At 38.0% G+C, this 24521-nt stretch overlaps 1 protein-coding gene and 1 pseudogene across 8 annotated transcripts in view; both read right to left on the bottom strand.

The window, feature by feature from the left end:
• The window catches only part of LOC132111492 (tetratricopeptide repeat protein 27-like), an 87718-nt pseudogene extending 78687 nt beyond the window's left edge, over positions 1-9031 (bottom strand).
• A 6918-nt stretch (positions 9032-15949) lies between these two features.
• Positions 15950-24521, bottom strand: part of LOC132111491 (baculoviral IAP repeat-containing protein 6-like) — an 81470-nt gene continuing 72898 nt past the window's right edge. For all 8 annotated transcript variants that reach the window (XM_059518844.1, XM_059518846.1, XM_059518851.1 and 5 more), the window contains exons 68-74: positions 23736-23846; positions 22434-22651; positions 21446-21607; positions 20708-20785; positions 19889-20077; positions 16972-17106; positions 15950-16884 (exon numbers count right to left, since the gene is read on the bottom strand). In XM_059518844.1, coding sequence (XP_059374827.1) covers positions 16705-16884; positions 16972-17106; positions 19889-20077; positions 20708-20785; positions 21446-21607; positions 22434-22651; positions 23736-23846 — 1073 coding nt within the window. In that variant the 3' untranslated portion in view covers positions 15950-16704. The remainder of the gene's footprint in view (positions 16885-16971; positions 17107-19888; positions 20078-20707; positions 20786-21445; positions 21608-22433; positions 22652-23735; positions 23847-24521) is intronic.

The raw sequence follows: 24521 nt of genomic DNA, 5'->3' as shown, positions 1-24521 counted from the left end.
ATACTTCAATCAATAACTTAGTTATGGATCATGATTATGCTTTGCCTGCACGTTCTGTGAAGCGCAAACGTACGGGTGAAATAAATGACCTGAGAAAGTTTTGGGACAAGAGAACAAACAAGACACGGGTAAATATTGGAGTTGCATTTCCAAGATAGAGAGAGCTTCATGACAAGCTGAAACTACAGAGAGATGTTTGCATTCTAATAAACAGGTATGCATCCATTCAGCTAACTGTATCTATCCGTATATTTTGTGAAACGATGATGTCTTGTGTAAAACACAGACGGACTAGCTCTCATGTAGAGTATAATGTAAATTTACATGTGCTCTATATCTAGCTGGATAAAGTAGCTTTTTTTAACATATATTGTGTTTTATACATATATTACTACTAGCTAGATGGAATATTGATTTGATAGGGGTCTGATAATTCATATATCTCTCCGTTCGAAAAGACGTGATTGTCAAAATACTAGGCTGCTGCTGCTGTAGGTGAAGGGAGACCGCTGACAGACCAGGCTCTTGTCTTCATGACAACAATATCTATACTTCATGTTGAACATAAATATAAAGCCTACTGATAAAGGACACCGTCAACAGTATTGACGGCAAAATAGACGATGTTTGACAGGTGCAATATTTGAAAATCGATAATTATTTATTTATTTTTTAAATTACATTTATATCTGAATTTATGTCAACCTATAGACTTCAAACATCAAAATGTCATGAATTAATATGTATTTGTGTTCAAAATTACATATAAACATATTTTCCTATTATATTTTGCCTGGAAACGCTTCCAACACGCGTGCGTGTCGCGTGAAAAATAGGCGTCGGTTCTATTTCTAGCAAGCACGCATTTTCCGCGCGCCTTGAGCCGAGCCTGAGACGCGCGGCTCACACAGGCAGTCTGCAAGCTCTAACCTATTAACATGGGAGCCGAATTAAAAACTGACACGCCACACAGCTGAGACGCTTGCGCTACGCATCCAGTGTGTCGCCGGCCTCAGTTAAAATGAGTGAGGAATGTGGGGAGCGACAGAGCGCGTGTTCCAATGAACAACAACTCCCATGAGCCTACGCTCTTTCCCGACGTCATCAAAGTACGTCTTATGTTATTATTTTGATTGATGACCCCTGGTGGCCAAAAATTCCATACTGTGCGTTTAAAGAGGTTTTTGTCATATTCATTCTATTCCTCTTATGAGTTTTATATTCAGGCCCAACTGATGGTAAGTGCCCTCAGTCCATCCATCTCTCTCTGTGTGTGTTGCTCTCAGTCTAATTTAGAGGGCCTGTGCTCTCTAGGACGAGGCTGATAAATCAGCACCTATAGAAAGGTGTGAGACAGCAGAAAGTGTTACACGCATACAGTGCCTCTCCAGGGATCTACAAGGCCTCTGTGGGGCATTAAGGAGAATAATCTCTTCACCTCCGTACAATTAGGAGCCCTAAGAAGTTTCATTAGCAACCCTGCAGCCCTCGACACACTCATTATCCAGAGCACTGACCTCACAGAGACGCCATCTCCTTCCATTCTATCCATCATACACACTTCCATCCCACACACATATCACATAATTTCACATGAGCATTAAGTTTTTTCTTCACTCATTTAAAAAGTGCTTACATTGTCTTAACCCTTTGCATTTGCAGTATTTTGTCAAAGAATACACAAATACAATATAAATATCGGAATGCATTACTTATGAGTTGCACCGATACCAAATTTCTCAGCTGATATGGATGGCAGTTATTCAGAGTAATATTTGCTGATAATCTGGTTTTCTTAAAGAATAAAATAAAATAAAAAATCTTTCCCAAATAATGCTGTAAACTACAAAGAGAGCACTCTTATTTCGTACATTAGTTCCTTAAAATAAACAACACTTCTATGGTATTTATTTTCTGATATATTAAGCACTCAAATAAAAAGGTTCAATTGCACGTTTTCATAAAAACTTCCTGACATTTATTCAAACATATAAATATAATTAACAGTAAATAAGCTCAGACTAATGTATTTTTAGTCGAACCAACTGTGAACAACTTTGAGGTAAATGCAACATTGTTCACAAGTGGTTTTATTTGACGTCTTTCTTTTGAATGAAACACTGAACATGTACAAATTTTGGTAAACTGTACTGTATCTTTCAACATACCTTCTTATTTTCACTCATGTTTATTTTGCGCTATAACTTGTATAACTTGAAGAAACTGCCACTAGAACAGAGGTAGCTACAGTGATCTAATTTTAGTGCATCAAAACGGCATTTATTGTTTGTGTTAAAATGTACAGGATTTGAATGCTGAAACCGTTTCTTATTGGAAGTAATAAAGTACAAAGCTCTTTGTGATAATTGGATGTAAATTACAAATAATGTTTTGTGAAAAGGAAAACTGTGGACCTGGCAACCCAGGCTTGAATAACAGGTTCATAGGGTCAAATAGAACTTGCATTAATGGTGCTTCATTAATGCATTATTATTGCTTTAATCTGGACAGCCCTAAATTCGACACAAGAAACATTTTCAACATGCAAGTTGCAGTCCAACATGCTTCTCTGCTGCCTTTTGATTGACAAAAAAAATACCTGTTTTTAAACAATCAGCTGATGGACAATAGTGCAGACAATTGCTTTTATCAGCCGTTACATTGGTGCATCCCTAATTATTACAGACAATGAAACTGGTAGAGCATGGAATCACAGGTGCATCATGGTACCGTACCTGTGAGAATCTCTGGAGCAAGGCTTCAGGCAGAAAATCAGAGACAAAGAGCTCAACTGGCGGCCCGGTCCAATTACTCTGAGTGGAAAGGTTCAGACACCCCACTGCCAACGCCAACAAATCAGTTTCTCTACAGCAGACAAGAGATCAGGTTTAGAAACATGCATGTTTGAGAGCTAATCTCATTACAGCCACTGGATTTACTGATCTGAAATGCACAGATGTTGATTTCCACCACAGTATCCATCAGGTAAATGTTGTTCATCTCCGAAAACGTCGCCAGAATTTTGTGGCTTCGGACTCCACGACTCTGATGCAAATGTAAAAACCAGAAGGAATGAATCAGGGCAGCAATGTGCCGCTTGCTGAAATCAAAGACCTGAGATTGTAATTCTGCTCTACGGTGGAGTCAGTCCCCAGATGCCATTGAGAAAAGACATTTACATGCACAAACATCCACGCATTCATGTTTCAGTGCGATCTACAGCGCTGATGTATTCCCAGGACTGAAACTATTGCAAGTCATGAATCTCATTGCATATTTTGATGCCTTTAAAATAATACATGATGCATGAAATTAAAATAAACAAGAACACAACAGAAAGAGAAGGTGAGGACAAAAAGACAAAAAAACATGCATCTTCCTGCATTCAACAGTACAAAGACATCAATCTACCTGCAACTAATCTCTCAACAGAAAGCATCGATCATTATACAAGCCACTCCACTCATCTACAACTACTTTCTGCCTCACTAACAGAAGAGCGAGGCTATAAAGAAAGAAAAATAAAGGAAGAGGGAGTGTGATTGAGCAGAAGAGAGATAAGAAGAGAGGCACGGCTGAGGAGCACAGCATAACCCTCCTTTCCTCGACACGTTCTTTCTCTGGAGAGAAAGGATGTTAAAGTGGGCTTATCGAAAATTAATAATTTATGGCTGAAAGTAGGGGGACAGCATTTGAACTCTGCTGTAGGGTTTTATTCATTCTCAACAATAAAACGCTTCACTCCGCTGAAGCAACCATTAACCATTAAAAGTCCTTACATGGTGCTAACACAAGGAAGCTGACTGCTCTGCAACTGTGTTGAGTATAATGGAAGCATTCTAGTTTTGTGTTTCTTGCTCTGTGTTAATTTGCAAGTGAGTGAATAAATTCTGTCATCGTTTACACCCCGTATGACTTTCTTCTGTGGAATACAAAAGAAGATACTTTGAAAAATGTCACAATGTGTGTTTAAAATGACAACACACTAGGGCTGAAACGATTCCTCGATTAACTCGAGTACAAAAAATGATTGATGCAAATTCCTTTGCCTCGAAGCCTCTTTTAATTTATTTTAAATCTCACATCAGGTTCTTTCGCAATGATTTTTTTTAATGTGACAACGCGTTTACGTCACCTACAAAGCAGAAGGAGACACAAGGCTGCGTCCGAAATCGCATAATGCAAGGAGTCAGCAGTGTTTTGATTTGAGGGCGCGTGTCCATTTGCAAGATAGAGCTGGCATACCACAACTAGGGACCTATGATTTCCGCAATGCAGAAAACGCGGAGGGAATCGCGGAATCCAGTCATATAAACGGAATTGACAGTTTAACGCGGAATGGCACGGAATTTGCCAAATTTTGAATGAATTAATCAAAAATGGGTCATTGCACTTACATCAAATCACGATATGGACTAATATCTGTAAATATTAAGCCTGAACAGTCTATTTAAATATGAATCCTGCATGTTCTGCGTGTCTCGGTTAATGAATGGAGCAGAAGGGCAACTTCCCTTATCACACACACTGAAGCGCACGTGACGCTCCGGTGATTTCAGCGTCTACTGTCTCACTAAATAAGACGTGAACACATGAACAACATCTCCAGAACTGCTCTCACAGTCACTTCATGAGCATTGACCGTTTGATTTGAGTAAAACTAGCGTCACATCACATACACAGACTGTAAAGTTATGCCAACCCGTCAAAATAAAAGTCCGGTTAAAGACTATTGTTCAGCAGAATGTACATAGCCTACTGCTAAAAAAAAAACAAAATCTAACATTTTTTTTTTTTAAGGTTTAATCACACAACATTTCTTCCATGTTTTATTTTTAATAGTAAATCCCCTTTGTTTACCAAAAAGTTAAGTTAATTTTCAATAATTAAAAGATAAATTAAATTAATGTTTTATGTGGTTAAATGCACTTAATTCATTTGTTAACTTTGTTGTCATTGTTCACAGTACAAGTACAAACAGAGAAACAATGGGTAATAATTAAATGTTTATTTTTGATGTATGCATTGCATTCTATGCATTCAAAAAATAAAAATATATATTTTTTTTCTAAAAAAGGAAACTTAGTTGTTCATTTTAAAAGACCCAGGAGTCTTATTTTCTCTTGCATAATTAATATTGCACTTAAATTAAGCAAAAACACATTTTATCCGATTACTCGATTAATCGATGGAATTTTTGGTAGAATACTCGATTACTAAAATATTCGATAGCTACAGCCCTACAACACACCATTGGATTTGGATATATAATGGCTATTTCATATTCAAAGAAAATTTAACAGTCAAAGCGGCTTTTCAAAATTTCCGCATTTGACTGAATGACAGGAATCAATACGACGCCCATCAATAAATCTTCCACAGAAACACTTTTTACAATAAACAGACTAAAAAAATCTCAGTGGTAGGACATGAGCTAAACTCCTGCTAAATAATGCATAGCCAATTACAGTAGACAGTACAAAGAACGTACAAACCATTCATCAAAATAAATAAGACATTTCACTCTGTACAACAGAACTCAATTAAATAGTGCTATTAAACTGTAAATATATTGCAATAAAGGCCCAAACCTCCTGTAATTTAACAGGCACAGTGAGTGAATCTAAATGAAGACATCTTTAGGCAGTAGAGTAATTTAAATAAATAGTATTACAGTTTCACTAAGTTCTTAAGTTCTTAAATCCTTACCTGTCGCTCCTCTGGTCTGCAGTGGCATTGCTCAGGTAAGACAGCACCTGTCTCTCCAGATAGGACTCAATAATGTCACCTTCTTCAGGAGCACTTCCCAGCAGCCCCTGCACCACCAAGCTGAAGAGCACGGCCTCGAAATCTCCCTCACACACCAACTCCAGCAACGATCCACCATCTGATCACACACACACACACACACACACGTAGAGTAGCTGAAGACCATCATTCAGACATACAAATGAGTTTACAGTTTGTTCCTGAAAACCACTTTTTAGTACAAATTTCTCAAGTGCCAGTACCTCAAAGAAAAAGGAACACGATTCTCAGTTCAATGTCATATTTTAAAACTGAAACGAAAGCAGAACACTCTGTTTTCAAACTCAACTATGAGCACTAAGTGTACAGTATGTGTGTGAAGCTGTATAATATGACACTGGCTTCTAGACTGCAGGGGACAGCTTCAGAAGTTACAAAAATGATCGATCACAAAACATACAATTGAGATGAGATTTGACTTTTTCAGATTGAAACTAACAACTTTACACAAATGTGTCACAATAGAGCCTCATTTTTAATGTTGTGACTGGTTATGGTGTCACTTTCAAATGGTACTCTGCAGTCTTAAGTATTTTTATTTTAGACACATTATTAAAAAAAAAGTTTTATCCTGAAATAATCGGTTTAGTTTACAGACATTCCCTTTTACCCTAAAACACAAAACAATGCAATGCATATTTCAAAATACGGGGTAAAACACTGAAAATTCCTTCATCTTAACACTATTTTTATTAACTTTTCTTAAAGTGGCCATTCCCATAAATCCCTGCATGACACATTATTATTATATAAAATATCATACGTGATAATTATTATTTTTTAACTAGCATATCATATTATTAAAAAAAAAAGATGTCAATCTCTACTCACAAATGAGTAAACGAATGCCCATGTCTACTACACAAATAAAACAGAAATTCGATTCCAACCATCATCTCTTCAGGATCGAACTCAAATTCAGTTTCAGTTATTTGCTCCCTCATTTGCATAGTGGGGGGGGGGTCATAAACAAAAAGGAGAGGAGCAGCAGTACGCCTCTGTGAAATGTCTGAACCGTGAAATTAAATAGTTCATACACAAAGCACTGTCCTGAAAAAGTATAACAAAATGACTCTCCCGCAGAAAAAACTTTTAAGTTACTTCATATTTGCAGAAATGTTCACCAGAAAAGTATGTGCTATAAAAGGTCAAAAGCAAAAACTTAAGTTTTATACTTCACTATAATAAACCCATGAGTAGATTATACATGGATAGCTACACTGAATTAAAGGGAATAGTATTTGATTACAGAATGAAATTCCTCAAATTCAAATCTTGGAATACGTGAATCACTTTGTCCATACAAAATGGTGATATGACAGAGAGAAAGGGACACATGAGAGGGATGAAATATGCAGTGTATGATATACAAATGAACCGTTACAAAATTCAAAATGCAAAGCTATTTGTCTCGCCACTCATAGCATATTAAACTGACAGAGAGATGGAGGAGATGGATAATGTTTGAAATTCTTCTATTGAAGAAACTAGCAATAAAGCAATGAAATCCTATATTTTAGCCTAATGGGGGCGTTCACACAAGGAAGCGTTCTTGCGTTCCCTCTTCGTTCACTTGGCCGAATTCGTTGCACTATCAATGTTGTATTTTTAAGACGCGTGTAATCAGGAGTAGTGGCCTACTTGAAATACTTTTTAGTCCGAGTTTCGAGTCACGATGAATAACTCGAGGTTAAATTGAGTTTGATTTATCCGAGACAGATTAACTCCGTAACAACCGCTCTTCGGCTTTACCTGTTCATTTGAGTCATCGTTCACAAGACTCGTGTATAGATAGGGTCAACTTACAACACTCGTTTTATTGGAGTAATCTGTTGGAGAATCGGACTTGGCAAATACTATAATGTATTTGCTTGATTCACTAAAAGAATTGGCTAAGACCATTCTTTACGAATCAAACTACATTCGCCGTGCCGTGTTTTGATTCACTAAAAAGAACCGGCTGAAAGAATCATTTGTCCGGTAACCGTCCTACACCGTATTTGATTAACCAAAATAATCGACTCTTACTAGTCTTTTGCACAGGATTCGAACTATTTGATGCGCTGTATTTTGATTCACTAAAAAGAACCGGCTGAAATAACCATTTGTTCAGAATCTATGGATTCACTAAAAAGAATCGTCTCTTAAAATTCGTTTTTCTTCTTCTTTGGACTAGATTTGTCACGCTGTATGTTTTTTAATATTTCTGGTATTCAGAACCGACGAGGGGGCATCTATTCGTAATCGAACTACACGAACATGATTACGTTTTTATCAAAGAATCCATTAATTAGATGCATAGAACATGTGTGCTGCGGTGCAGCGCAAGAATTTAGTACGGTGTTCCGTCTGCCACGCCAGGCTCGAGAACCGTTAAAAAACAACAATCACTTAATCGTAAAATATAAAAATCACGATAATAATTCAGTTCCGGTATTATAATATAATAAAACAAATAATAACATCTTAAATGTGTTACGATCCTTCTTGTCAGTAAGCCGACCTGTGTGAACGCCCACAAAAATAACCCAAGAGTGTGTTCACGCAATAGACAGGTGCTGCCCGGCTTTGTTCTAAAACTGAGCTAAATAACAGCGTATCTTCTCTCACCTCAACATCAACAGGACACACACGCGTCTGTCCTCCATGCGCTAAAGCTGCTCACACTGTCCCTCCGTGCAGTCAATACACAAGTACAGGAGTCACGCTGTTAGAACGCTGTCAAATATCGCTCAGTTCACAGTCAGCGGAAACTCACGCCTGTCCGGACACTGTCCCGTGCGTCGGCGCGGAGGTGTCAACACACATACGGCACATTTAAACCACGTGAGTGTGTGTAACTGCTGCGTCCAGCAAACCAACCAGCACGCAACACATCCACAGCAATAACAAAGCAGATCCAACCCCGTTTAATTACCCACAGCTGGACGAAACCATCATCATCGTTGTTTCAAAACCACCTCGGCTCAGACCTGCCGCTGTCTCTTACCCGCGGTGCTGAAGCCGCTCTGTTTCCAGTCCGGGATGAGTCCGCCTAGAACCGCCGTCTCGAGCTGCAGCATCTTCATCCTCGTCGACCGTCTCCAGAGAAATGAAACTCGCGTCACGTCGCTCAAGACCTGCTCTGGCTGTGAATGTGAGACGTGAAGGGTTCGTATGCTCACTGTGATGTGTTTGATTTCTGCCCATGTGCTGCAAGTGTCATCTGTGAGCAGCCATGACAGCGACGTGGTGCATGATGGGATACTTAATAAAGCAGGGAACGTCGAGATTTGTCCAGACGCTTAAATGGATGCAGCATAAAATCAGTATTGGATTACTGTAAATCTGTTGAAATCATGATTGAAATAATATCTGTTTTAATGCAAATTATAAGTTTAATTAACCATTCTGTTGTCTACTATTTTTGATGTAATCTATCAATCTAATACTCAAATTCAACCCAAACAAGGCTTTTTGACTTTTTGACAATAATAATGTTATTTGAAAATCTAATACTCAAAGTCCTATATGAACTTCACCTATGACTTTTTATTTATTTATTCATTCATGAGTTATTTATTTGTAAATATAATGCTTAAATTCAGTAAACAAAATTAGTTTATAAACTATTATTTCATATTATAATTGTATACAATTATTAAACTGCTGTAGATAATAAAATTTCCTTTAGATTCCCTAATATTGTGTATTTTTAATGGAGTTAAAATGTAGTTTGAAACTTTAAAGCAAATGACAAATTAGCATATAAAAAAAGAAAAATGTGCTTACAAACTAATGCTGAAAGAGTGAAAGGTGAGTCTTTTTTAAAAGAATCTTTTATTCAGTCACTGAGCCCGTTTCCTCTCATCATTCTTACTTCTGATATTCTGATAAAATAATCAAAAGCTTTATTGGAAAAAAGGGACAGATATAATTATATCTGTCCCTTTTTTCCAATAAAGCTTTTGATTATTTTAAGCAGGCACAGAGCTGTAAATATAATGCTTCCCGTGCAGATGAACACTATTCTGCACCAAATGACTGACTGTTAGCATAAGGGAACCTGAGGGGGCCGTTGACTCCTGGAACCCTCCAGTTCTGTCTCTCTCATGCCTCTGATGCTTCTGGCGGTAGTAGAAGGTCATTCTCTTTATAAAAAATAAACCGATGATTCGTCTTGATTACACAGAGTGGCAGAGGACCACTGGAGTCCGGAAGGTTTGGCAGTGTTTAATGTGTGTTTGTATGAGTGCGTGTCAGATATAAGGAGGGACCCCTAAGGAGAGGTTAAAAAATACATTCAAATGCAGAATGATGTGTTGTATTAGATGTGAAATGACCACGATGGAAACCGTGACCCATTACATCAAACAAAACATTAAAAGTCAAATGCATTTGTGATCACATGCTCGCTTCGTACAGGAAATGTTGTTTCTGTTTTGGTGTAAGCTTTTTTTTGTGCTGATCCCAACACTGTGTGCTTCAATTTGTCAATTCCAGTTAATTACATTCTATAGCTGTTTTCAGTCACTCTTTCTCTCTCTTGAGCAGAGAGGAAAAGTAATTACAGAAGCAAGATATGGCTGTATTGCAACACTCATTAGCCTGATTTCTGGCTGTAGGAACAGAACCAGAATGCAATGTGAACTATGGTTTTCTTTATGTGTGGCCATCATGATTTGATTATAATATGTCAGATAATTATACTTATGGCCAATTTTTATTTTTATTTTTTTACTACCTGTTTTATTATGAATGGTTACATTGCAAAACAGATTTTAGTAGCATTTTGTAGTGTGCTAACTGCTATGCCACGGCTCTGCACTGTTAGAATGGTCTTGGTTTCCAAAAAGTGACCAGAAAAAGTTAATTTACTTGGTCTACAGTTAAAGGCAACATGAAATGATTTGAACTACACCATGTTCACATGGAGGGAAAACACTGAGGGTAGAAACATCAGCAGTGTCTCATATCACTCATAATAAAGGTCAGCGTTGAGGAGCACAACCCTCAGCTCCTTCATATTAACTTATGTGTACCGTTTACAGCTCCTGGAGACTGTCAGTGACTAAGCCTCATATTAAACACAAGCACTGGAAGGATTCGACAGTCCCATGAAATAACACTACGCGTGGGCTACTCTAACAGCCTATTATTTTTGGAGAACAGAGGATGTAGCTCTTTCTTACTTCTCCCTTTCCCCTCCCAATCTGCATTATTTAAATATTAGGCACTGTGTGGATTTCTACACCAGCGATCGATGGGTTCAGACCTCTGAGTAGATGGTGGAGTTGTGACAGACTACGCAAAAAGGACGTCTTCAGTCCCTCAGAGTGATTTATCTCAGTGGCCACTGGAGTCTAATTTTCCAAACTGTCATCCGCACACCGGCCCTCAAATGATTGAAGCCATTTTTCAAGGTCTTGGATCTGCAAATTTGTGTGTTGCAGCTTGTTTGGGGAACAAAGGGAAGCATTTCACCGGTCCAACGCCTGCAGGGCACAAAGAGCCGTACTCCAACACATAGGGCATACACAGCACCCTAGGGAGGAGAAGAGGGAAATAGCTTCCAACGGACAGAAAGATAAAGGCAGAGAGAAGATCTCTCAGTAGAAAAAACCTGAAAGAGAACATCCATGCAGTCTAGAGAAGAAAAAAATACAGCAGCGGTTGTTTATTGATCCCTCATAAAAGATTATACAAAATTCCTCTCTCAGCTATTTTACCCTTTCTCTTCCTTTACTGTTGTTTGCTGAGGCAAGCAGCACTATTAATGATGCACATACTTATGATGAGGGAAAACATTGGCATGGCAAGTTCCTGTTCGTGCTAGAAATATGAATAATACCTCAAACCATTGAAGCTTATTAAGTTGTGCTAAAACTTTTGTAAGCAATTTGACTTTTTGCCTGATGGATGATAAAACATTGAACATATTTAAGGAGGGACCCAAGCTATATCTAAGGACCAGAATCTTGAGACTCTTTTGACTTGGGCCAATTAGTAACGGTCTAGAAACACCCTAGAAACCGATCAGAACACCCTAGAAACACCATAGCAGCACCTTAGCAACCAATGGTTAATTTGAATAAATCTCTAACAGTCAGAAAAAATAATTTTCAACTTATAAAAATGAGGTTGTTACAGTTTTTACAGATGTTACTGATTGTGTTAATGGTCATCAAAGTCAGGCAACACAAACTTGTTTCATGATTTGAAACAATAATACTAATTAGAACATGCAGAAACTAAAGATATTTATTTTGTTGAAGAAAATGACTGGAAAAATATAAAGAATTCTAAAACGTGAAGTGATTAATATGTTCTGACAATGAAGAGTAGTTTAATTCTAACCACAGTTAATAGTTTGGTTTCTACAACTTTCACTTAGGAGCAAAAAAATTGATACTGGAAATAAAGATAATAAAATGTATTGTTATAATTATCAATATCGACAAATATGAAAAATATCATGTTAATTGTTTTGGCCAAATCGCCCAGCCATATATATATATATATATATATATATATATATATATATATGTATAGCAACAAATCAGAATAGATATCCCATAAAACACCCTGGACACCACCCAGAACACTGTCATAGCAACACTAGAAAGACCATTGCATAATCCTAAAGACCCCTTAGAAACTCCCTTTGCAAAAACCAAAAACTCGTAGATATCCCATTACAACACCCTGGCAACCACCCAGAACACCAAACCCTTTGCAATGCCCTAGAAACCCCATAGTGATACCCTAGCAACAAACCCGACCATCCTAGTTTGAACCCCATAGAAAACCCATAACAAAGTCCTAGAAACACCAAAGTAGCAACCCAGCAGTACATTCCAGAAAACCCTATAGCAACACCCTAGCAACAAACCAGACCATACTAGATATCCCATGGAAACACCCTAGCAAAAAATCTAGAAAACCCATAACACCTTGGAAATGCCATGGCAAAGGTCTACCAGCCAGACCATACTAGATATTCCTTAGAAGCACCCTAGCAACAACCTAGATCCCAGAAGACCTTAGAAAACCCATTGAAATCCCACTTAAAAACCAAATAGTGTCTATTCTTTAAATTCTTAGAACCCTCAAGCAACAGCTTTGAGATGTCCACTCACTGGTCTGTTTTTGATAGACCTCCATGGTTTGGTTTCCATTGAGTGTGTGGACAGGATTTGCAGTGATTTTTTTTATTTTAATTTTTTTTTTTGCTCCACGCCCCTGAGAACATATTGAACAATTCTCACCTTGTCTTTTTAGTTTTGGTTACATCAGAATGTAAACGCATCCATTTACCCCACCCTTGCATTAAAGTAAATAAGTTTCATTCTGAATGAAATCTCAGTAATGCATAATTATTTTATTTATTTATTATTTATTATTATTTATACCTGTTTGCCTGAAACAGTTTATGACCTTTACTGGGGGGCTGTTTCATAAAACAAGTTTACCAAATAAGCCAGGTTTATTTTAGTTAGTCTGACTTCTTGTCAGTTGATTTGGTTCAAAATAAGTAAGACTAACTGAAATAAGCCTGGCTTATTTTGTAAGCATTTTTTATGAAACAGGCCCTGGGTAAACAATAAGTACATAAATAAAATCATATCATTAAAAACAGTTTAATGAGTTCACAGTCAGGGTTGTCGTTAGGGGTGTGCAACTGGTGCGGTCGCACTGGGCCCCACGCTTGAGGGGGTTGTGACCAGTCTTGAAACAAAATCCCAAGTACTTTAAGTCTGAGACCAAGACAACATTGAGTATAAATGCGGTCAAGACTGAGACAAGACCAAGATCCCCCCCCCCCCCCCCCCAAAAAAAAAGGTTTTAAGACCGCTCTTGAGTATTACAAGACTAGTTCACAGCGTTTTAGCTACAATTATTCTCTTATAAATAATAGTTTAAAATTTATAAAAGAAAATAGAGAGACAGAGATGGACACAGAGAATAACACATGAAGATGAATCACTATTCTTTGACCTGAAGATCTGAGCGGCTACATGAATCTATCTTTTACCCAGCAAACACCCAAGTTCATGCTGTAAAGCCCTTCATACAGTGCATGCCAATGACACACACACACACACACACACACACAATTAGCACGCAGGCAACACATGCTTAAAGGACAAGCCTCATTAGAGTAAATGTCAGAGAGAGACATTACATTACTGGTGAACATCCACACTAAACACAGAAACAGGAAACTTCTAGTTTGAAAGATGGACACTAGCCCTGACAACGACAGCTCTGTTTTATCTAAGATTTGACAATCAAATGCATGCATTTAATTGATGCATGGATGCGGCTGTGCATTCCGCGTCCACCTAATAAATCTGAAGAGAGAGGACAGATAGAGTCCCTCTGCTAATGTAGGGCTGCCAGGAAAAAAAAAACAGCATGACCTTGCAAGTTAGAGTCAACTGGGGAGGATCCATCTAACATCTCTGAGCGTGAACACGTGTGCGAATACACAATCATGTCATGGATTCAGCTCACCGGATCACATTCACGCTCTTGGTTTAAATGCACTCGATCAATAATGAATGGGCTGCTATGCTCACACACCTTCATTCCTTTATGCTTCTCAGTGGGATTCCTACAATTCTACCTCTCTGAAGATGAGAAATGCTCAGAGATTGATTGATATCTCTTCTAAAATGCTGAGATTTAGACCAACAGGACCAGCATACTAAAGCTTGGGAAAGATTGAAAAAATGAAGATGGTTCTATTTCAGATTATCTCTCAAGACCAAAATGCAATGTCAGGCAGAACCTGATTTTACCAAGTGAGACATGTTCCTGGGACAACATCTTTGTTGTCCCTGGAACAACATTGTGATTAATCAGATTTGAAGAACCAGTTTATAGATTTAGTGAAGTTTATATATCATTTCCTCTGATTTTAGGGATTATTCATGGTTATGGTTAGGTTTAGGTGTAGGGATTTGGTCAAGAATACATTTTTGGAGTAAAATGTTGCTCCTAGGAACACATCTAACTCGGCAAAATCAGGACGTGCGCAATGTCAGTCTGAACAGAGATTTTTTTTCTTCTTTCGTTCTAAAACAGAACTAAATACCAATGGATCTAATTTGCAGCAGTTCTGAAATGTCTTCACTTTATTGGCATATGACCCTTTTATTGACCAGGGTATAAGGGCCTGAAATTTCAGATGTATGTTTTTTCCCAACTATTCAATAAATACAGTTTAAAGCCCGATTTTTTTTTTTTTTTTCTAGCATTAAGCATTAAATAAACTAAAAGATATATAATAGCATGAAACTGATGTTCATGCCTGTAAAGTTTTTTGCGATTTTTTTCATATATTTATTTTAAATACATTTCATGTTCACTATATTTACAAAAAAAAAAAAACTATAAAAACAGTAATACTACTACTATTTACAATAACTGTTTTTCTATTTAAAATTTATTTAAAATGTAATTTATTCCTGTGATCAAAGTAGAATTGTTTAGCGGAGTCATTACTCCAGTCTTCAGTGTCACATGAATTCTAATACGCTGATTTGGTGTTCAAGAAAAGTATCTTATTGTTTTTATTATGTTGACAACAGTTGACATGTTTACTTCAGGACTATTCAATAAATGGAAAGAACAGTATTAATGTATTTACTATCACTTTTTAAAAAAATCTATTTAATGCATACCTGCTAAAAGAATTAATAATAATAATACTAATAATAAAAAAACATCTTCCAGACCCCAAACTTTTAAATTGCAGAGTACATGTTTAAGGAATGTTATCCCATTATGCAAAACTTTGGGGCAATTAAATATTACAATTCTTTGGTATTCAAACTGACTTAACAGTAATCTTACTAACATACATTAAATATCAATTAAACAGATTATTACTATGATTCTAACTGTTGGACACATTGAAGAAGGTCAAGGACTCCATATTGATGAAATGTGCCACGTGCATTGTATGCATACATCCACTGTTTCAATCATTTCATTGTCGAGCACATTTTTAGATACTTTTACTTCTGTAGCTGACAGTGATTTGAAAACTGATTATCTTCCAGCCCGTCATAATTAAGAGAAAAAGAAAAGTAAACTGCACACACACTCGCCACAATCTGCCATCTACAGACCCACATTAATTAGTAATTCAAAGCAAAGTAAAACAGGTTGCATTTATTAAACTTGCACTTAAAAGCAAAGAGAGGGCAAAAATAAAACGTACCATTGATCAGCCTTAACAAGAGCATCCAGTCATCAGATAATTTTTTTTTTTAACGTCCGTTTCAGGCTTTATTATTGAAGTGTACATAAATCTGTAGAAACCAAAGCACTGTCAGAGGGTCACCAGAGGATCGGGGAACTCAAGAGTGTGTATGAAGCGTGTGTTCGTTACGTTCTTCATTTAAATAGTTCGCTTAAAGAATATTCTCACTTACCAACTGTCCTTGCACTAACAGTCCAAAATAAGAGAAAAGAACATTTGGTAAACATTCTCCACTAAAGGCAGTTCCCTTATATATACTGTGATTTCATCTTTCGTTTTGCTTACATAAACAAGTTTAATGACATATCAATCAGTGGTTATTTATCAATTTGGGGAACAAAAAGAAAAAAAAAAGCACAAAAAATTATACTCCTTTACAAGTAAATAAGAAGATTTTTCTTTGTTTTCTTCAGGGCGGAGCATAGAGTTCAGCGGTTCGTCTTGTGTTGGTGGGTGGAAGCGGATTCATTTCCTTTCCTTTCATTTTCTTTGCTTTGACTGTCCTCTTTTTTATGCTATTACATAATTAGATTCTTACATACAAATATTGACAAAAAATGGCTTAAATCACCAAAGCCATCCAGTCTTTTTTCAATATCAATGGATAGTCAAAGGCGGTGGGCGGGGCTTCGGGGGAGAGGGGATCATAGCTGGCCATCGCTACAGTGGGCATCTGGGCTGTCCGTCTGCTTCTCAGCGTCCTGACCGGACAGCTCTTTCACCATAAGCGAGGTGCTTTTCTCAGAAAACTCCGCCCCATCCGGCTCCAGGCCTTCAGGACAGGGGAGCTTCAACAACTCTTCTCTGAGCTGAGCCGTGTGCCTCTGCAAAAAAACGCATGGAATCGGTTTTAAAGACACAACAAATGGCACAATTTCTGTTTGTATGACAGTGAACACACAGTGCTGTACCTTCAGTGCAGCTGCGTGATGAGACATGGTTCGTCCGACTCTCTTATCGCTGCTGTACTGCTGAATATCACAGATCCAGCCCTCGCACTGGGACATGATCTCCGCTCGCTTCAGATAGAAGTGCCGATGGATCACCTGCACACACACACACACACACACACGGTTAGTGCACAAAAACACACTCTCAGTGTTCTTGAAAAGGCGATTTGTGTATCAGTTCCTGTACAGCCCATAAATCAAATATAAACCTCGTATCCAATTTTAGTAGCACCAGAAAACGATCTGCTGATCTTTGGATTGAGACTCCATTCACCCATTCGATTCATAAAGACCAGATGACCAATCGCACTGCACAGATAACCAGCAGTCATAGAGTGGTACATAGGTGTGCTTAAAACAGCAAAAAATGCTACTAAAGTGCACATATACTTAATGGTCAAATGTAGGCTAGTATGACTTTATGTTGACTGGCAACACTTTTGAACTACTGTAAGTCATCACATGGCTATTCATTAAAGCAAAATTTTAAGGTCAAAATTGTGAAAATAAAGTAATAGCATTATGAGACTAAAATCAATGTATGAGAAAAACGTCATAATGTTATTAGAATAAAATCATGTTTTTTTTTAGTTAATGTTATGAAAACAAATGTGTAAAGTTTAGGGGATAAAGTAATAATGTTACAAAAAATCATGTTTTGCACAAAAGGATGTTTTGATAAAGTACTGTTTTGATAATGAAGTTCTAATGTTACAATCAATTTGCAATGTACGCTGAACAAAGTCAGTGTTACGGGAATAAATTCAGAATGCTTTGAGAATAAAGATATCATCTTTTTACAAAAACTGATGTTTTGCTTGTTCATTCTCAAAACATTAGGACATTGAAATCTAAATGATTTGAAATCTAATTTGTAAACTACAGTTATCAAAATGTCATCTTATCTAAAACATACATTTGGGCATCAATGGCTGGCACTTTTTTTTATTTCTTGGTTTAAAAAAAATAAAAACAAAGTGTTACACACCAACTTAATAAATGCCTCTTAACCCTAACCCTAACTAACACACACACACGATTAAGGGATTGAGATGCTCTTTAGCCTGCTTGTAAAAGCGAGACGTTGCATGGCTCAAACGTCTGGGGGGAAAGACCTGGTGCAGATGAGAAGGGTTCAGGAATGAGTGCTTGTGATCGATGGTCTTGCCAGTGTTGCCATGGAAACCCCCGCGGCCACTACACATCACTCTCTGGCTCAGAGCTTAACCTCACCGGCCTTATATCTCTCTCATTTGCTGTCTCGCTTCATCTATCCTTCATAAATCTATTTTTCTCCCAAACACACAAAGGTCACCAGCCACCAGACATGTGACTGTTACAGCCTCTCCCATAACGCTGCATGTGTTTCATATTCATTCAGTTCCCAAAGGAACATCGGTAATAATACTGAAAAGTGAGAGAGAGAGAGAGAGAGAGAGAGAGAGAGATGGAGAGAAACCAAAAAGGGTTAGGAACAGAAACGCCATTTAAAAGAAAACGAACATGAGCATAGCTAAAGTAAGGCTGTTGTGCAGGAGCAAGTGTGTGTGTGTGTGTGTGTGTGTGTGTGTGTGTTTTCTTCCTCTTTTGACGTCAACAGCCCACCATTTACTACCCTGCATGACTGGCTGTGTGTGTGTGTGCACGCGTGAGAGCGTGAGATAGCTACGTGTCCTGCTGATTATTAAATCGCATGTGTGAATCTATGTGGAGGTACTACGGTCAAAAATGCTGTTTCATGTAAATCTAATAGTAGATGAAGCTAGAAAAATCATTGAACACAAAAAAGATTTGGAAAAATTACTAAAAATAATATAATCAATAATTTTGAAAAACTAAAAAAAAAAACTACTAAATATAAAAAAAAATTCTGTGCCTCAAATATGTGCCTGCCTGCAACAAGCTAATGGCAAACTCTAAACTATCAGGTGTTACTTCAGTAAGAATGCTGATTATGTAGAGAGTAGGCAGCTGACTAGTTTTAGTACAGATGTTCAAATGTGAGGCTATTTAAGATTCTGCTTCAGTTGCGTCCGGCTAAACCAACGTATACCCTCCATTCAGATGACATCACCGGTCTGAAAGCAAATGTCTGAGGGGACGAGAGAGAGTCTACACACAGCGTCTGTACATTTTATACATCCTTAACTCCTTGCATGTTAATTTGGACTGGATTCATTATATATTCACCAACTAGAATTCTGTGTAATTATGCAGATTTTGTCTGCATCAATACATAATTCATCAGTGAGTATGAGTTCTCTACAAGCCAGTTGGTGCGTAGCCTGGCTTGGTTCTGACCAAACGAAAGTCCCACAGCCCTTTATCTCTCTGAACAATGCTCTGGTTGATGTAGCAACAGCCAGTTTAGTGTCCACAGAGGTAATGTACCAGCCTCATAACTGCCTGGGGCATGACATCAAACTCACAAATACCAGCTGAAATGCCCATACTAGATTTAAGATGACATGGACCGACAATGCCAGTGTGACTTGTGACGCCAGGTTGTCCTATCTGGTTTCTTCTAAATGAAAAGCTTCTGATATTCTGACAGAATTTTGAGTTTTCAGAGGTGAACACTCACAAATACACATGCATGACCCAGATACCTAGAGTTTAATGCATGCTTTTGGTCTGATCATGGAATTGTGAGTAGGTCTGGTAATTAGATGAGTGCACATATTTGGATCATTTCATGGCATTCATGATTCGTATGCCCTATTCAATAACTCACTCAATCTTCACTCATTTATATTCCGATTCAGGCCCCCCCCCCCCTCTCTTTTGCGAGTGAAAGTTTGGGGTCAGTAAAATAGTTTTTTTTTTCTCTAACTACATTTTGGGGTCACTCCATATATGTAAATGGATGATATCTAACCTCTTTAAAGCAGGGTGAAGGGTTGCGGATCTGTTCTAGCATGGCCCACTTGACAGTGGCCTGCCGAATGTTTCCGTCATACTCTCTGGAGCTCTGCGTTCCACTCGGCGTGCCCCGGGAACGCTCGTAACCTGGTTCATTGAAGTATGGCTCAGCCACCAGAATCAGAGACTGGATTGACACCAGCACCTAAAACACAAACACACACACACAGACATGTTTTAGAAAGCCTTGGAGGAATAAAACACGGATCAAGTGGAAGAGGTGAAGAGCACACCGGCTCTCAATGACCACAGCACTACTGTGTGTCCCTGTTCCTGATTTCCATTTATTGATCAGCTGGAAGCTAACTGTAGCACTAATCAATGGAGACATTTCTATGAACTGCTGGCAGCAGTACATGAGCAGGAGTGTGAGGAGAGAGAGGAGCAGAGCCTGATCAGATCAATATTACAAAAGGAAACAGCTCCCCTGCCTATTATTCAGAGAAGTATGATGGAGAGAGGGAGGGAAAGGGGTTGAGATGTGCAAAGATAATTACTGGAGGGAAACCAGGATGAGAATGTTGTAAAAGCAGAATGGTCGATATGCAGGTTATGGTGATATGACTAAATATTCTCTAAAAGTGATGAAATGAGAGGTGGTCATTTCTGGTAGTTCACTGCTTCAGATATACCGGAAAGAACCATCTGCATTTGTGCAATCGGCATTAATCGATCAGAAGATCCTTAATGCCTAATGAGTGTGATAATGATAGAGGATCATACAAAAAATAAAAAAATAATAAAAAAACCTGCAAACTGATGGGATTCGGCTCACCTGCAGAAAGCTAGAGGTCTGAGGGTTCCATTTCTCCTCGGGACGGCCGTGCCAGGTGTTCAGGATACTTAAACACACCTGATTGTTACAGAAAGAATTACAGACAGTACCAAGAAATTAGGATTAAGAAAAAAATATATATAACAATTAAATTAAACAAAAAGTCATATAAACGTATAAATAAAATTATTTTTTATCCATTGGCCAATATTTGACCATTTCTGAGATCAGAAACAAAATAATATAAAGAGTAAAAACAAAATCATATAAAATAATACAATAAAAATATTTGTAAAAAATATTCAAACCTACGGTCTAATTATCAGTACCGTATTTTTCGGACTATAAGTCGCACCTAAGTATAAGTCCAAAAATACATCATGACGAGGAAAAAAAAACATAAGTCGCACTGGACTATAAGTCCCATTTATTCAGAACCAAGAACCAAGAGAAAACATTACCATCTACAGCCGCGAGAGGGCGCTCTATGTTTTCTGTGTAGACTACAGGTGCACTGAGCAGCATAGAGCGCCCTCTCGCGGCTGTAGACGGTAATGTTTTCTCTTGGTTCATTTCTCTCGGTTCATGTCAAATTAATTTTGATAAATAAGTCGCACCTGACTATAAGTCGCAGGACTAGCCAAACTATGAAAAAAGTGCATCTTATAGTCCGGAAAATACGGTATTTGCATCAGCCACTGAAAAACCACAATCGGTCTAAAAAACAGTGACACTAACCTTGCCATCGTTGTAGAGGTTTGGATTGAAACGGACGCTGTGGCCGCCGGTGGTCTCCAGATTAACCAGAGGAGGGGAGTTTGGGTAATCTTGAGGAAAATAGACGTCAAATTCGAAACAGCCATTGGCATATGGTGTGTCTGCGGGCCCTGTTATCAACACCTGAGACAAAAACCAAGAAAAAAGCCATTAAAAGAAACCGACCCTCCATTCATTCAAAGGCGACAAACTTTAAAATCAAAAACACTGTGTTGAACAGCACTGGATTGTTTGGCATGTCTAAACCAGGTCTATAGGCCAAGTTTTACTCATACATGCAAGTAATCCACACACTGATACACGCAAGTAATCCACACACTGATACACGCAAGTAATCCACACACTGATACACGCAAGTAATCCACACACTGATACACGCAAGTAATCCACACACTGATACACGCAAGTAATCCACACACAGAAGGAGTGAGAGAGAGGAAGATCTGAGGACTGTAATGCCATAAAGTGAATCTCTCTCCACTGCAGGCAGTAGAGCTGCATTTAGGCGTTAAGACTGTTTTGACATGACCATTCAAATGCAACATTAAACACACACACACACACACACAAACACAAAGCTGTGCTCGCACACTCTGTATAGGTTAAGTCTGGAAAGCTCAGTTTACTACTTATGTCCATTAAGCCTGTATGAAGCGAGGAGGAAGATAAAAAGGCCTGTTAAGGGTCAGTGTAAACAGACAGAGCAGTGAGTGAGCAGTCTGTCTGGGGCTCCGCCTGTGGTCTGGCCTGCCCGGGACATAAAGCTCAAGCTAGACACACTGACATTTACAAACTCAGAGTCAAAAGCACATCTCAAATGTCATTAGGAAGAGTTTGTGCACTCGTGTGTGTTAGAGACCACCGAACAGAAAGACAAGCAAGGGACTCCTGGGATTCTCTGCAGTTGTTTTGTCATTCTTTGAGTTTTCTTTTAGTGGAGGGGTCATACCTTCATGATGTCGAGACGCTCTTCATCGCAGCGAACGAACACGCTGGAGGATGAGGAGAGAGGGAGGGAGGTGGAGAGCGTGACAGCCTCCTGTGCTAATCGTCGAGCACGAGCTGCACTGTTGGCGTCGCTGGCGTTCTTCACCTGAGACAGGTAATGGTAGTTCACCTTAAACACCAGCTTAGAGTCCTCATCCTCACACACCATCTCAAACGTGTCTGTGGACGAGAAGACACACAGACAGTTAGTTATCAGCAGTCACAATGAAATACAATCAGCCTGACAAAACCTCAGATTCACTTAAACATAAACATTTCATCATATAAGCCCTACTGTGTATTCTGAAGGATCTGCTCTGTGTGGGCCTTTGCAAACCTGTTTACAGTCACATCAGCTGAGATTACCTCATTCATCTGAGGACGGGCTAAATCACTTTTGGCAGAACAAAACTCTTGCCATCAATCAGAGCGAAGACAGATGAGAAATGACAACCAGAAAAGCTATTCTTCCAGCAAGATAACACAATTCTCCCTATTTCAGTTCATATGTATTGTGCTCCTCCAAATATTTGGCATACTTAAAGAAAACAAAAGCAGCTGAAAGGAAAAACGGCAATTTCTATCCATTCATTCAAATTATGTATGTGGCACAAAAGCAGAAAATATAGAAGAATAAGTTTAGACCAGGGTTTCCCAAACTGTGACTCGCTAATAATTAACTAAATAATAATTGAAAACACTTACTAAAAAGATTTTATTTGAGATTTATTCTAGTATAATTTGTCATGTGACCATTAAACAACATTCAATAACCATAAAGATACTAAAATTGTGGAAATATTCTTAAATATTGTGGAAAATACTGAAGCAACCAATACTAAAATTCTAGCTGATAATTAGATTATTATGGCCAGTAATAATTAAGACAATTATAATGTTATGGCAAAAAAACAAAAATGGCTATTTAAAAATACAATACTGTTAACTATTATTCACAGTGTTGCTAAATTTTATCATTTTAGTGAGTGCTAGATCATGGCAAAGACATAGGCAATCTAATAAATAAAAAAAATTAATAAAAAAATCTAATATTGGTCGATAACCAATATAACGCGCATTGATAAAACATTTAAAATTTTGTGCAATTTTTTATTTAAAATGGTCAATAAACAGTTTAAATCAATGAACTTAAAAGTAAAATATCATATATTTAAATTATTAAATCATATTACATACTCTCTTTTCATCCAGTAAAAACTTAAATGGGTCAAGCACTATCAGAGACATGTAGTTCAGGACTCACCAAACTGTAGTTTCTTCATGGCCGCTGTAAATTTCTCCTCCATTGAGCGCAAGATGGACAGCGGTTTGGGTCTTGCTGCTGCCTTCTTAGAGCTTTCAGCCATCTTCCGCTCTAAAAAAAACAAAAAAAAAAAAAAAAAAACCCAGAAGTCAAGATACATAAAAAAAACCCTTTAAGAGTGTGTAAATGTTTGTTTCACAGTGGCCTAAGGGTGTGTTTGAGTAGGTCACATCTTCCATCCTCTCATCTCTGACAAACCAACACAACCTTACCAGAAGCCAAAGTAACCGGAATGCCTGTATGTAGCTCTGCTATCAGTAAACAAACCATACTGCTAAGAAAAAAAAACACTTTGAGCTTAAACGGCACATTTTTCTGACTTGATAACTAAAGACTCCCATTGAGATGTGTTTGACTGCAAATTTGTTACTTTGATAAATGAGACGAAGCACAAAAAGTCGTGTTGTTACTCAAATGAGTGGCTGCATTTCTGTTCTCTCGATTCAGATTTTTATCGAGAGAGCGTCAGACTAATGACAGCGACAGCAGCAGACCGTCACCACTCCGGTGAGACATATTAGACCGTTAGAGCTACAACACAATTAAACTCCCCTATATTTAGAAACTTTATGGGATTTCCGCCCATTCTGCAGTGTGCAGACACGTCCCTCCCTGCTCACACATGCACCATGACAGCCAATCAAATTACCTTTGCGCTTAACAGGGCTGATAACAGTTAATGCTTGGGATACGAGCCACATAAAATCCCAACAACACTGATAGCTC

Source organism: Carassius carassius, chromosome 31 (assembly GCF_963082965.1).
Source record: "Carassius carassius chromosome 31, fCarCar2.1, whole genome shotgun sequence".
In the NCBI taxonomy this organism is placed as follows: domain Eukaryota; kingdom Metazoa; phylum Chordata; class Actinopteri; order Cypriniformes; family Cyprinidae; genus Carassius; species Carassius carassius.
This window is presented reverse-complemented; position numbering and strand designations above follow the sequence as displayed.